The following is a 13,216-nucleotide window of genomic DNA, read 5'->3' as shown; positions in this document are numbered from 1 at the left end:
GGTGCAAAAGTGTTTGTGTGTGCTCCTTCCTACAGTACATGATACTGTACGCTGCCAGCAGCTGTTGCACTGTTGCTTAGAGTGTTGACCAGCATGGGTCAGTGGAAACTTTGGTTTGTGCTGCTCCTGCAGCTCACTGTTTCTGTCGACAGGAAAGGTACTGTACAGGAACTACTTTAATTTTTATTTTACAAATGCATAAATACAGCATGTGCCAACTCATTTGTTGTATTTCATTAATGAATTGATTGCAGAGACAGGGCAGCAACTTGTGAAAACCATCGGGACAGAACCAGATGTGACTCCAATTTGCACCAATGCAACACAGCATGTCATCATTCTTATAGTGTGTTGGATCAGAACAGAAAGGAGCAGAGAGGAGTGTCGTCTGCTGTATCGACATGGAGAGGAGTTTGTGCACAAATGTGACTCCAGATTCACTCTTCTGGAAAGGAATCAGACTGTGTTTCTCCATGTGACTAGTTTAACACCAGCGGATAGTGGGAACTACACCTGCCAGTGTTCACATACTGATGGAACAGATACTCTCCGTATGAATATCACTGTGGAAGGTAAATGTTTAATTGATTTTCTTGCTTTTATGTTCAAACTTTCTGCATTTCTCTGGGTGTTTTCCAGTGTGTGCTTAACTTCAGGGGGTAAATAAAATTGTAGTTTAATTACATAATATTGTGGACAACAGAGAGTGTCTTATGTGCTGCTTCTCTGACAAGGATTTTTTTCTTTACAATTTTTAAGAAGATGAAGCCATCAGCAGCCCTACACAAATACCTCTCCATCATGCTGTAATTATTGGTGGTCCAGTATCTATGTTCGTCATTATAACTGGAGTTATTATGGGATTTATCTGCAGAAAATATACACACAGGTAAGAGACTTTTTAAAAAAGTATTTGCCCGCCTGCCTTCTTTTATTTTTGTAAATTTGTCACAGTTAATTATTTCAGATTGTCAAACACACTTAAATACATAACAACCCAAGTGAACACAAAATACAATTTTTAAATGACTATTTATTGAAGGGATAAAGGTTATCTTAACACCACATGGCCCTGTGAAAAAATAGAGGAAAACCGGAAGGTGTGGAGGCAAATTAGAGACATGATTATTTTAATTATAACAACCACTGGATACTTAATCCGTTGCAATAGGATTTCAAATGTCTGATTTCACTGCAGCTTTTCAGAAAAGTAAAGCCTGTTGCAATGGTTGTATGTGTTGTTGTTGTTTTTTGTTGCAGTGAAATAGCAAAACGGTTGCTAAGCTGTCTCATTTTTAGAGCATAAGATTGTGTGAATTTTTGGATCTGAATCTTAATTAAATTTGAGCATCCTGAATCTGTTTTTTTAAATTCTGAAATTTGAATTTAGGGATCTGAATTTGTGAACATTGAAAAAAAATCATCTTTTGAAATTGTAAATCAAGAAATGTAAGAGATAAATTAAAAACAAACAAATTCATATACATAATTTATCAAATAGTTAGAGTTCATTGATGTTTAAATCTCAACGTTAAGTATTGAGCAGCCGTTTAAATGAAAGTACTTATGTCTCCTTTTTGCTTTCATAGGAAGAGAGCAAATTATTTTTCACTGCCCTGTGTACATATATATAGTACAGATAGGGATTGAAAATATTTTAAGTAAAGAATAACATGTTCTTCATTGATTAATAGTGAAAACTTGTTCTTTTGCATAGAACACTAATATAAGTTTTTATTTGTTTGCTTACTTGACAGAGGACGATCAGAACCACTGGGCACTGTTGTGCAGGAGCCAGAGGAAATTGAGCCATACAGCTCCTACCTACAGAGAGAGAACGACATTTACTCACTTGTCACACTACCGAATTCAGTGTGCCCACTCAATATGACACAAATTTAAGGGTGCTTCTGTAGAGTTTTAATTGTACAATATGTACTCTGATGTGATGCATGTATTGCAACTGAATTGCAACTGAAACATGGCTTATTTGCATTCCCTCCTCTTTTTGCATTTCATCCTTAAACCAAGCTTTTTTTTAAATTGTATTCCTTTTGTAAGTTCAATGTTTGAAAGCTCCAGTATATGTACGATTAAGGGGGATTTAGTAGCATCTATAGCAGTGAGGAGTGCAGATTGCAACCAGCTGAAACTTTTTTTATTCGAATTTGGAGAGTTGAATTAGCCACAGAGGTCACTTCCTCTCCAAAGCAAACAGGCTCAGTGATTGAAATCAGTAAAAACACTGAATAAAGCAGTTTTGCATTTTAAAAAATGAGTGTGTCTCTGTTGCTCTCATCACAAATGGGTTTCTAACCATGGTGGGTGATGCAAAAATGCAAAAACACAAATAGCCCTGTCTAGAGCCAGTGTTTGGTTTGTCTATTCTGAGCTACTGTGGTGGTGCAACATGGTGATCTCCGCAGAAGAAGACCCACTCCCTCTGTGAATATAAACGGCTCATTCTAAAATAACAAAAACACAATGATTTTTATTTTTAGGTGATTATAAACTGAAGAAAAAACACATATTCCATTTCTGCCAACCCTGTCTCACTCCAAAGTCGTTGAAATCTGGTGCTTGGTCAATGACTTCCGGTGTCAGACACCGACGGAATAAGCTGTCCTTTCATGTTGGCATAAAACATACACTCAGGTGTCAAACACCTCAGCTTCCTGCATGAGCTTCCTGTCTTTACTCAAATCTGCTTTTCTCTGCTGCCTTGGTGATGTTACGCCTCTCCACCTCGTTCTCACTCCTGCAGACAAAAAGGCTTTGAAGAGGGACAACCTAGCAGTAACCTCAGTATCGACCCTTTGTATCCAGCTCTGTTTGTGACAGTGGTTGAGAGTAGGAGAGCTGCCCTGTTACTAAAACTAAATGTTTTTTCTAAATCATTTTCTGAAATGTGAGAGGCTTAATTAGTGGAGCCTATTTCTTAATGTCAGTGTCAGCAAATTGACAATAAACAGAAACAAATTAAGATTAAACCAAACTGAGGCTTCATGACTCTTCTGCAGATTATCCCACTCTGTCTTCACTGCTTTGCACAAATCAAGCCCTGACTCCTCCAGCCATTATTACATATTTACTGAAAACCACACTTACCTGGTATTGTATCATGGGATGTATTTAAATGTAGTAGGGCTGCAATGATTAGTCGACTAATCGATGACTAATCAATTATTAAATTAATCTTTTATTAAAATAATCGACTAATCAATTTGAGTCATTTTTCATAGAAAAGTACTATTAAAGTACCCCAAAATACTCTTACTGCAGCTTCTTACATTCAAATTTAGGCAGCTTTACACACTCTCTCATGACGGTGAACTAAAACCCTTTGCCGTGACTACGAAACAAGACATTAGATGACATAATTTTGGGGTTTGGGAGAAACAAATCGACATTTTTCAACATTTTAACACATTTTTCGATAAAATGATTCGTCAACTAATCGCAGAAATAATCGACAGATTAGTCGACAATGAAAATAATTGTTAGCTGCAGCCCTGAAATGTAGCAGATTTGTCAGCTAAACATTGTGAGCACACTGTGAGCTCTACTTCAGCATAATAGCAGAAAAAAAACTTGACAAGATTGGTGTTTACGACAAATTCCTACAATTTTTACATCTTTATAGGTGGCAGGAGTGAAAATTAGCCATCCTCAACATTTGGTATCATGCATTTGGAGCATTAGTTTGTGTGTGTGTGTGTGTGTGTGTGTGTGTGTGTGTATCCATCCATCTGTCCGCAGTCAGTAATCTCCCAAACTACTGGACCAATCAGCCTAATTTTTTGTCTGCACATTTTTGACTTTATGATTAAAGAATTCATAATAGTTGACTGTTTAATTGACTGTTTTTTGGTTTTTTAGTAGTTTTTGACAGCTGATTCTTCACTCTTCTTAACCAGCTGGTCGGGGCTGCAAGTTTTCCAGAAATCAGCTCAGCTAAAAACAAGAAGTTTGATGCAGGCCAAATTTAGTCTTCGTCGTGGCTCAGACATCCATAGAAAAAGTTTGTACTGATTTTGAACCGCAGCATCTGCAGATAAACTCCTTACCCACAAATGTTAGGCACAATTTGAGATGAAACAGTTCTTTTTTTGTTAGCTTATTCACCATCTTAACTGTGAGGGAGCCGGGAAAAACAATTTCACCGGGCACAGATGCGCAGCAGTCTGCCAGTGACCCAGTTTTGTTTCCGTCTGCTGCACGGCCTCATATTTTTATGACTAAAATGGGACTTTATAGACAAATTTTGTTGATTTGGTCATTTGTTCTTGATATTTGTGCTTCGACCATAAGTAAGTCAGCAAGCTATGTATTTAAATGTTTTCTTTTTTTGTTTGTTTTTATCGTTGTTAGTTCCTACCTTGTTGTGCTGTAACCTACAGACAAAGTTAATACTGTGAAAAGTCCACTTATGAATGACATGGGTCAGAGGTTTGTGGCTGTGTCTCAGGTAATAAAAATACATTCACCCTCATAATTATATTGTAGCCAGTCTATATTTCACATATAGTGCCTGTTTTATGCAATGCGCCGTATAGGTTCATCAAAAATAGGTGAGGTGAGTATTTTTATTAGCTTCTCAGACACTACTGAATCACATTACAAATGTCTGAATGCTGAATTTACAAGAATTGTCTATAGTGGTTGTGAACAGCCTGGGTGGCCACCTGGTGGAGATCTGCACTGACTGAGTGCACTTTTACAGTTGTGTTTAGGGATCAGAATAATGGACACAGTTAGAGGAATTAGATGCAAAATCAACACATTCTCACTTTGACTTCGTCACATATCGACATTTGGCCATGGACTTTCCATGTCCATGTATGATGTGCAAGGTACCTTGGGTCTGTTGGTTGTTGATGTTCTGGGACACCGTGTTAACTTCTGCCTGTTACTGGCATTGTCTTCTTTCAAAATACACTTCAGTTTTCACAGGAAATTTAACGTTTCTTTCAAAATAAGTGTACTACGTCAGTACAACACCACAAATTGATGTTTTTTTCCTTTAACAACAAACACACATGGTTAGGTTGAGCCAGTTTGGCATGTGGTTGGGTTTAGGAAAAAAGAACAGGGTTTGGCTTTACAATACTGGAAGATTCACCCCACAGAGAATCTTAATATGAAAGTAGACAAAGTCTTGTACTTCCTTTTCAGAGCACGTCATCATCAGCTCATGCACTCATAAGGTATTTTAGATGTTCTGAGGGTTAGGTAGTAAAAGCAGTATGTGCAGCTCATCTTCCTGTCTTTCAGTGTAGGTTACTGAGTACTGACTGACTACTACTCACTGTCTGTGATGATGGACCAGTGGAAACTCTGGCTTGTTCCTCTTCTGCCACTGTGTGTGTGTTTTGACCATGAAGGTACTGTACAGGAGCTTTTTTATCATTTATAAAAGAGTTTTAAAGAGTTTATCCCACAGTCTATATTCTACTTATTCAAGTGCGGTCAGAAATGAATAATGTGACTCATCATGTTTTAGTCAGTCATCACACATAATAGAAAAAGTATAACCAACACACACAATATGTGAGAGAAAGCTTATATTCTTAGCAATTTAAGCTATTGTAAAACTTAGTAGCCCAGGCTATTATTTGCTTAAATCACTGAAATCACAAGGGCGTCTATTTGGGACAGGCCTTTAATTTCTTTCACACAAAACTGTTGCTCAGCAAAAATGGCAAATACATTCAAATTATTTATTTAAACCTGTATGAATATTACTTGGTTAAAAATTGGGCTTCAGATAATATTTATATAATGAATCATTTGATCTAGCTCCAACAGACAGCGCATCAGAGAGAGAGTTACGGTGCTGGAGGTTTACAGCACTCGGCAACACCACTTTATCCTGTGAAAACATTTGTCACAACTTGGATTAATTTTTATGAAAAACCCTTTTGATTCTTTTTTTCCTCAGATCAAAAGAATCAAACCCTTTTGATTCTTTTGATCTGAGGACCCTTACAGACTAAAGGAATATGAATAACTTACAGGGTAATCCAGGAATGGACACATGATTTCAGGTAGCTAACATCTGGAGAACTATTGTTTATTTATCAAAATGTGGAGCCACACCGGGCTGGTAAAAGGGGCTGGGTGTTTGATTGAGAGTAGGCTTTAAATTGAAGTTTTATAGTGCCTTCCACATATAAAAAAATAAAAAATCACTTAAAGCCATTCAAAATGTCTTCCCTATTGTTTGCAGTGACTCGTGTGAGAACCACTGTGAGAGAAGAACCATATGTTGCTCCACTCTGCAGCACTGACTCACTGCGTAAGGACTCGGTGATACTCTGTAGGATCAGCAAAGAAATGAAAAGGGGAGAAGACTGCACTATGGCATATCGACAGGGAAAAGAATTACAGTCAGATTGTGACTCGAGGTACACTGTTATAACATTGAATCAGACTGTATATCTCCACCTGGCCAGTTTAACAGCAGTGGATAGTGGGAACTACACCTGTCGATGTCCATTTCCTGATGGGAAAGATACTCTCTTTCTCCATATGACTGTGGAAGGTAAATTTATTTTCTTGCTTTTCTGTTTGAAACTTTGTGCATTGCTGTCAGTGTGAAGTTATTATGCTATATCAACTTTGTTCATACATACTCACTTTAAGAATAAAAATAAAAAATATAAAATATTCTGTCTCACCGTCACTGGAAGGTAAATGTGTTTTATTGGTTTTATGTTTGTCAAGTGGTTTTGAATAATACCTTTTTTGTTTGTTCTTAAGAACCCAGCAGTTCTTCGAGGATACTGCGCACAACTACCATTTTGATTGGCTGTGCATTTATCATTGGGACTGGACTTATCCTTGGGCATAAGCTGAGAAAAAAATATTTCAGGTGAAAATTTCTTTCTGATGGAGTTATAATTATGGTGGCCCTGAGGGTCAAAACACAGTGACATTTCACAAAACACAGCAACATATCAGAAAACACAGCATTCAACAAAATATGACAACATTTAAGAAAACACAGTGACATTTCACAAAACATGACATTTTACAAATCACGACATTTTACAAATCACGACATTCACAAACTACTACAAAATTTAACGAAACACAACATTTCACAAAACAACATTTCACAAAACACTGTCACAAAACAGCATTTCACAAAACATGACATTTCACAAAACAGCTACATTTCACAAAACACTTTAACATTTAACAAAACACATTTCAGAATTCAGAACATGAAAAAAAACAACATTTCACAAAACGCAATGATATTTCACAAAACATGACATTCTACAAATCGTGACATTTACAAAATGCAATATTTCACAAAACACTTCAACATTTAAGAAAACACATTTCACAAAACACAGCATTTCACACATTACATTATTTAAGAAAACCCAACATCTCACAAAACATGACATTTCACAAAAAACAACATTTAACGAAACAACAGTTAAACAAAACATCATTTCACAGATCACGACATTTACAAAACTATAACATTTAACAAAACACAGCAACGTTTCACAAAACATGACATTTCACAAAATAAAACAATGTTGCAGTGTTTTGTGAAATGTCTTTTTGCATAATGTCAGTGTGTTGTGAAATGTCATTGTGTTTTGAACCTCAGGGCCACCGTAGAGATAAACCTTGTAAACCCATGCTGTTTATATTCTGAATGAATACTTAGTTAAATGTAGTTAAATTATATCTTTATTTTTGTCAGAGGTTAGTTTTTTATTTTCATGTTGCACTTCTAACTCTGACATCTTTTCTTATCTACAGAGACAACACAAGGTCAGGAGGATCTGGGTTTCCTACCCGTGCAACCCCCTTCTCATTGGTGAGCCATGTATTCTAATGTATGAAGTAGCTATTTAAATATGTGTATTCATGTATTTGTATATATATGCTTTCACATTCAAAGTGTTCAGCAGAGGCCTTTTTATTATATTTTGAAAAACAGTTAACATGTAAACAGGAAACAATGAGAGAGAGAGACATGAAACAAATGACCATGACAGATATTGAACATTGCGCTCACAGTGCACAGTATGTTGTGCTTCTAAACCACTGGTCCACCACAATGCCTCTTGGGTGATGTAAAGTGGAGTGTTATGTAACGAACTGAGCAACAAGAGCGAGCCTTTTGTATATTCTGTGGCTGTTAATTTAAATAACAGATAGGCAGTTGGGGGAAGAATGCAGACCCCTTGCTGATGTAAAACTATTAACACCACACTGTGCAAATACTGTTACAAAGAAAGATGCTCTTAAAGTATCAAAAGTAAAAGTATTCAATGCAGACAAATGTCTCCTGTGACTGTTACACAGAATTATATCAATACATTGTTATTCATGCTTTCATGTAAAAGCATGGTTTGTTGCCATTGGTCGAGGAGAAACTTAATTATTTTGCATAGAGCTGCAATCATATAAATAAAACGGGCATGTCAATTTACTTTTATGCTGTAACTAATTATTTTCGTTTAAGTTGTAAACAGGAAACGTTTTTTGCATTTTTGCATGACAAACAACTCAAACAATTAACAGAATAGTTGCCGTAAATTTTCTGAAAGAATTAATCAGCTAATAATTGAATTATTTCTGCTCTGAGTGTATATATTGTTAAGTACAATGATTTAGTTTATAATAAAACATCACATTTTATGAGCTCCTCGTAAGTTTTTATGCAAAAATCTCAAATTATAAAGTAACTAAAGCTGTCAATTAAATGTAGAGCTGTAAGCAATATTAGTATAGTACTTAAGGAAATGTACTTAGTTACATTCCACCACTGCAGATTTGTAATCAAGTTCAAGTTTATGGTCATGTACTTTAAAAAGCACCCTGTACATTCAAATACAATGCAATGCATCTGCCCTGGCTCTCCTAGCATCAAAACTATATATAAACTGCATGAATCCCTGCTTATTTCTTTCGACATGCTGAGTCTGGGCTGATGCTCGGCCAGGTCCTTTTTGACAGGGCCAAATGATGGCAGTGTCAACAGCCAGAATCGGGCAAGTTTATTTTGCCTGATTCTGAGGGATCATTCAATACTAGTCTCAGCTGAGTCAGGAAACTGGATGTGGCCCAACTTATTTCTCCTGGCGTCCCAAGTTTGGGCCAATGCTGGGCCAGGTTATTTTGGCTACTTGGGCTGTTTTAAGACAGACATAAAAAAATGTGGACCTCCCATGAAATGCTAAGTCCAACCTTAAATGGTCATTAAAGTCCACTGTAAGACAATAGACAGAATTTTGAAGATTTAACTTGGTCTGACTTTTAAAACATGGCGCAGTGAGATTTTAATGTTTCCACAGAACCAAGATGACCCAGATGAGTCCTACACGAGCCTTCAGCAGCCAGCAGGTGACCTCTACCAAACTGTCTTCTCAGTGCACCAACAACATGACAAGTGGGATGAGCAGGAAATAGATGAAAGAGAAACTGATCAAAACATCTATCAAAACGTTTGACCAAAAACCAAGATAGCATGGATGTTTAACTGTACATATAATATGTTGACATTTTTGAGAGTATTATCCTACAATTACATCCTTGTTTTAAACAAACCAAAAACTCATTCCTGAAATGTGTTGATTGGAAGGACCATAGTTTGACTTTTGTTATTAAAGACACAGACGAATGATGAGTTAACTTGTATGTAAATGCTGCATCACATCGTGTTTTACATTGCAATCCTCTGTGCCCTGAAATCTTAAAAAAAAAAAAAAAAAAGACCTCTGGCACGGAAAGCGCAATGGAACAGTCATTCATGTCAGAATTCCAGGTCAGAAACTCGACAAAGATCACAGCAGCATCATGGCAGTGGACACAATCAACCGAGCAGTGAGACATTTTTTACATTATTTTTATGTCGTAGTGTTATTCTTCACAGACAGAGCCGTGGACACTGACAGTCCTGTATTACTATGTTCTTCATTTTCTGTAACCAGTGTAGCATGCTAGCATGGAGGAATTAGCAAGCTAGCTAGCTAACTAGCCATCCATCCACCTGTGTCGGGGGTAATGAGGAAATACAGTGATTGCCAGACAGAGCAGTGAGAGACAACAACCCCGCCCACATTTAGGAGTACTGTTTGTGGTGGAAATGCTAGGGTCTGGGTACCATTTCTGGAGGGTTACTTTTGGTTCCAAAGTACCATACTGAAAGTGTTTGGTGGAAACGGGCCTTAAGTGTACTCCATTTTAACATATGTATGTACATATGTATGTACATGTACTGTACATTAATTTGTGTCCTCGTTTCAAATTAAATGCCTTTTAGATTTTCATACATGGTCCAGCCATTTACTAGATTTTGACCTAGTCTTGTTTATTCTAATAATTATCCATACATGTATCAATGTTATGACTTGGTGGAATTTAAAAATAAAATTGCTCATTGGGGAGTTATTTTTGTTCTGTTGGCTACACAGTTGAAATATTGTATTGTAAATGTATTACTCATTCTTCTAGTTTTGGCTGATTAATGGTCTGGCTCTCTAACTGAGGGTTCACGAATCTTTACTTTCAGTAATGTAGCTCCAAACAAAACATGAACGCACCATAAGAGCTAGAGTGAAACCAAACCAAAAGAAACTACTACATTTCTTCATCAGTATAACAAACTTTAGGTACACTGGGCTAACAGCAGTGTAGCATTTTGCTAGCACACACATGCTCATGTAAACTCTGAGAAAACTATAAATAGAATCATAAAGCAACACAATATCAAACACAATATGAAATAAAATGTGCTAAACCTTTACTCTTGTGAAGATGCATTTACGCTGTACACAACATTTGTTCGGTTTCTCTCCTATTACCGGCAGCAAGCCCTTTCATAATAAAAGCACCCGCCCTTACAATCTAACTTCCACAATAAAAGCAAATTATAGGACTATACTAGAGCATGGTCAAGGTCATTTACAATAGCTGTTAGCAGTTAGTGGCTAACTCGATGAAGAAGAGCAGTGGTTGAAAATATCTGCACGGTCCAGGAGCTCCTTACCGTCCGAGCAGAGGATGAGATCAGCTGCCTTAAAACAGGGACAGTAAATGATTGTTATTGCCTTTTTTTGCCATTGTTATTGTTTATGAGGCACTGCTAATGCATATGTTTTATGTCACACTAGAGGCTGACACTGTTGTGTTATATGTCACGCTTCTTTTGATTCTGCGATGCGGAATGCAGTCTGTAATCTCACAGTGGAGCAGGATGATGCCGCCATCATTTGGTTCTGTGTCAAAATGCAAAGGAGGCATAAAGAGGGGACTTCTTGAGGCCCTACAGTGCCATCTCTGTGGGTTAGAGTTACGGTGGAATACCATGTGGTATGCTATGATATGTGATACTTGCTGAATGCTCAAACTGGCCTATGTTTCTGAACACTTTTCACCAACACAATCTTACACAGAGGAAATAGGTGGCTTTTAGAGCTGCTTCAGAATTTGCTAAGAAAAGAAACAATAACTGTCACAACTAATCATCAGAAACCTCAGCAAAGGTAAGGTGACTTTCTAGGTGCTTCATAATGCCATGGTTGGTGTGATACAAACAGTATAGCGTCATAACTTCCAAGTAAAAGCAGTCATGTCTTGCATTTCCTTTTTGGGACACCACACCATCAGCTCATGCGCTTTTAGGCTATTTTAAGTATAATAGTCTGTTTGCCTTCCTCCCTTCAGTATAGTTTACCAGCAGCGACACTGTCACCCAGCCCTTTCTACCATTATGGATCAATTCTGCTTTGTTCTGCTTTTGCCGCTGTGTTTGTGTCTTGGCCCTGGAGGTACTGTATCTTTTTATTACATAAAGTTTATGCATGTTTACAGTTTGTTAGAATAATGAGTAGTCTGTAATAGTATTCCTAACTTTGGATTTTTTTCCAGTGACTCATGTAAAAACCATAAGGAGAGGACCAGACGTCACTCCAATATGCTCAACACCGAGTCACATCATATTTATTATTTGTAGCATCAGAACAGGGGTGAAACAGTGTCGTCTGACGTATGATGATCATAGAGTCTTTGTTAACAACTGTGACTCCAGGCTCACACTTACGACAGAGAATCAGACTGTGTTTCTCCACCTGACCAGTTTAACACCAGTGGATAGTGGGAGCTACAGCTGTGAGTGTGCATACTATGGTGGAGTATATAGTCTCCATCTCAGTATCACTGTGGAAGGTAAATGTTTTATTTATTTTCTTGCTTTTTTGACTCACACTTTTCGTATTTCTCTCCTACTTTTGCTGTGAATATTTTAGCATTATTATTAACATGAAATTAGACTGGTTTCAAGGTAAAGAAAAAAAAAGCATAGGATAGTAATGTGTTTAAGTAATTTGGGATATTTTAAGTCTGTTTAGCTGATGTAAAATACAGAGCTTATTATCCAGGTGAGACAGTGTGGTGCAAGTATAAAATAAAGGTCATATGGAAAATATGTTCTGTAATGTAATATGACTTTATACTGCAAACCAAAAAGAATATAATCATAATGTTTCTTCACAATAGAATCAAATCCTGTACCATTTTTTGGACAAAGGTTTCTTTCTTTACAATATTTCAGAGGAGGACACCAGCAGTTCAACACGCATGCTGATCTTAAGTGTTCTTATCGGTGTAACTACAGGCATCACTATAACTGGAGTTATCTTGGGGTTAATATGCAGAAGAATACGTCATGGGTGAGAAAATACTGTAATATTGATGATTTCTGGTGTGTTTGTATGTGTATGTGTGTGTGTCTGACTCAAATAATTCTTCTTATTTAAAGACGCTGTTCAAGATCAGCCATATCTGGAGTATCTGTAGGTGACATTCCTATCTCTTCGGTGAGTAATGTATTCTTATATTCTATAGTGTAAAAGTTCAGAGCATTAATGTAACACCAAACAACAGATAATGGAGTCACGCCCTCTTAATGAATTGGAATCTGAGCTTCTCTGTGGTTTGTTGTCGTTAACTGGTCTGGCTACACATGCATATTAGCACATGTGCATATCCTACTGGCTAGCTCATCGCCGCCACTTTGCACTGTGCTCATACAGCAGTTACCACTGATATCAGGACAACATCGTCGCTTAACTGTAGTGCCCACCCTCCAGTCCCCCCGCGTTAAGAACATTAGCTCTTTCAGAGCAGTCGCTGTTGTTGGCGCTGTTTATGGAGCTAGCACTGTTAGCTGCCAGCACAAGTGGGA

The 13,216-nt window shown here is 37.2% G+C and overlaps 2 protein-coding genes across 2 annotated transcripts; both read left to right on the top strand.

The window, feature by feature from the left end:
• Nucleotides 1–17: 17 nt before the first annotated feature.
• On the top strand, nt 18–2,145 carry LOC125884926 (uncharacterized). Its single transcript, XM_049570220.1, has 4 exons — nt 18–157; nt 255–572; nt 760–889; nt 1,758–2,145. Exons 1-4 carry the CDS (start codon nt 94–96, stop codon nt 1,900–1,902), a joined length of 657 nt encoding a protein of 218 aa, XP_049426177.1. The 5' UTR covers nt 18–93; the 3' UTR covers nt 1,903–2,145.
• Nucleotides 2,146–5,187: 3,042 nt separating this feature from the next.
• On the top strand, nt 5,188–9,610 carry LOC125884924 (uncharacterized). Its single transcript, XM_049570217.1, has 5 exons — nt 5,188–5,384; nt 6,230–6,544; nt 6,763–6,874; nt 7,786–7,843; nt 9,327–9,610. The coding sequence occupies exons 1-5, from the start codon at nt 5,318–5,320 to the stop codon at nt 9,480–9,482; spliced, it is 708 nt and encodes a 235-aa protein (XP_049426174.1). The 5' UTR covers nt 5,188–5,317; the 3' UTR covers nt 9,483–9,610.
• The last annotated feature ends 3,606 nt before the right edge of the window (nt 9,611–13,216 follow it).

This window comes from Epinephelus fuscoguttatus, linkage group LG24 (assembly GCF_011397635.1).
Source record: "Epinephelus fuscoguttatus linkage group LG24, E.fuscoguttatus.final_Chr_v1".
Lineage (NCBI taxonomy): Eukaryota > Metazoa > Chordata > Actinopteri > Perciformes > Serranidae > Epinephelus > Epinephelus fuscoguttatus.
The sequence above is the reverse complement of the archived record's forward strand: the minus strand, read 5'-3'. Positions and strand labels throughout refer to the sequence as shown.

Bases quoted from the DNA above. Each gene is read 5' to 3' on its own strand.
- LOC125884926 (XM_049570220.1), top strand. From the start codon at position 94: ATGGGTCAGTGGAAACTTTGGTTTGTGCTGCTCCTGCAGCTCACTGTT. The intron at 158-254 runs GTACTGTACAGG...AATTGATTGCAG, and splicing joins TGTTTCTGTCGACAGGAAAG to AGACAGGGCAGCAACTTGTG. The intron at 573-759 runs GTAAATGTTTAA...ACAATTTTTAAG, and splicing joins TATGAATATCACTGTGGAAG to AAGATGAAGCCATCAGCAGC.
- LOC125884924 (XM_049570217.1), top strand. From the start codon at position 5,318: ATGATGGACCAGTGGAAACTCTGGCTTGTTCCTCTTCTGCCACTGTGT. The intron at 5,385-6,229 runs GTACTGTACAGG...TATTGTTTGCAG, and splicing joins TGTGTGTTTTGACCATGAAG to TGACTCGTGTGAGAACCACT. The intron at 6,875-7,785 runs GTGAAAATTTCT...TCTTATCTACAG, and splicing joins CTGAGAAAAAAATATTTCAG to AGACAACACAAGGTCAGGAG.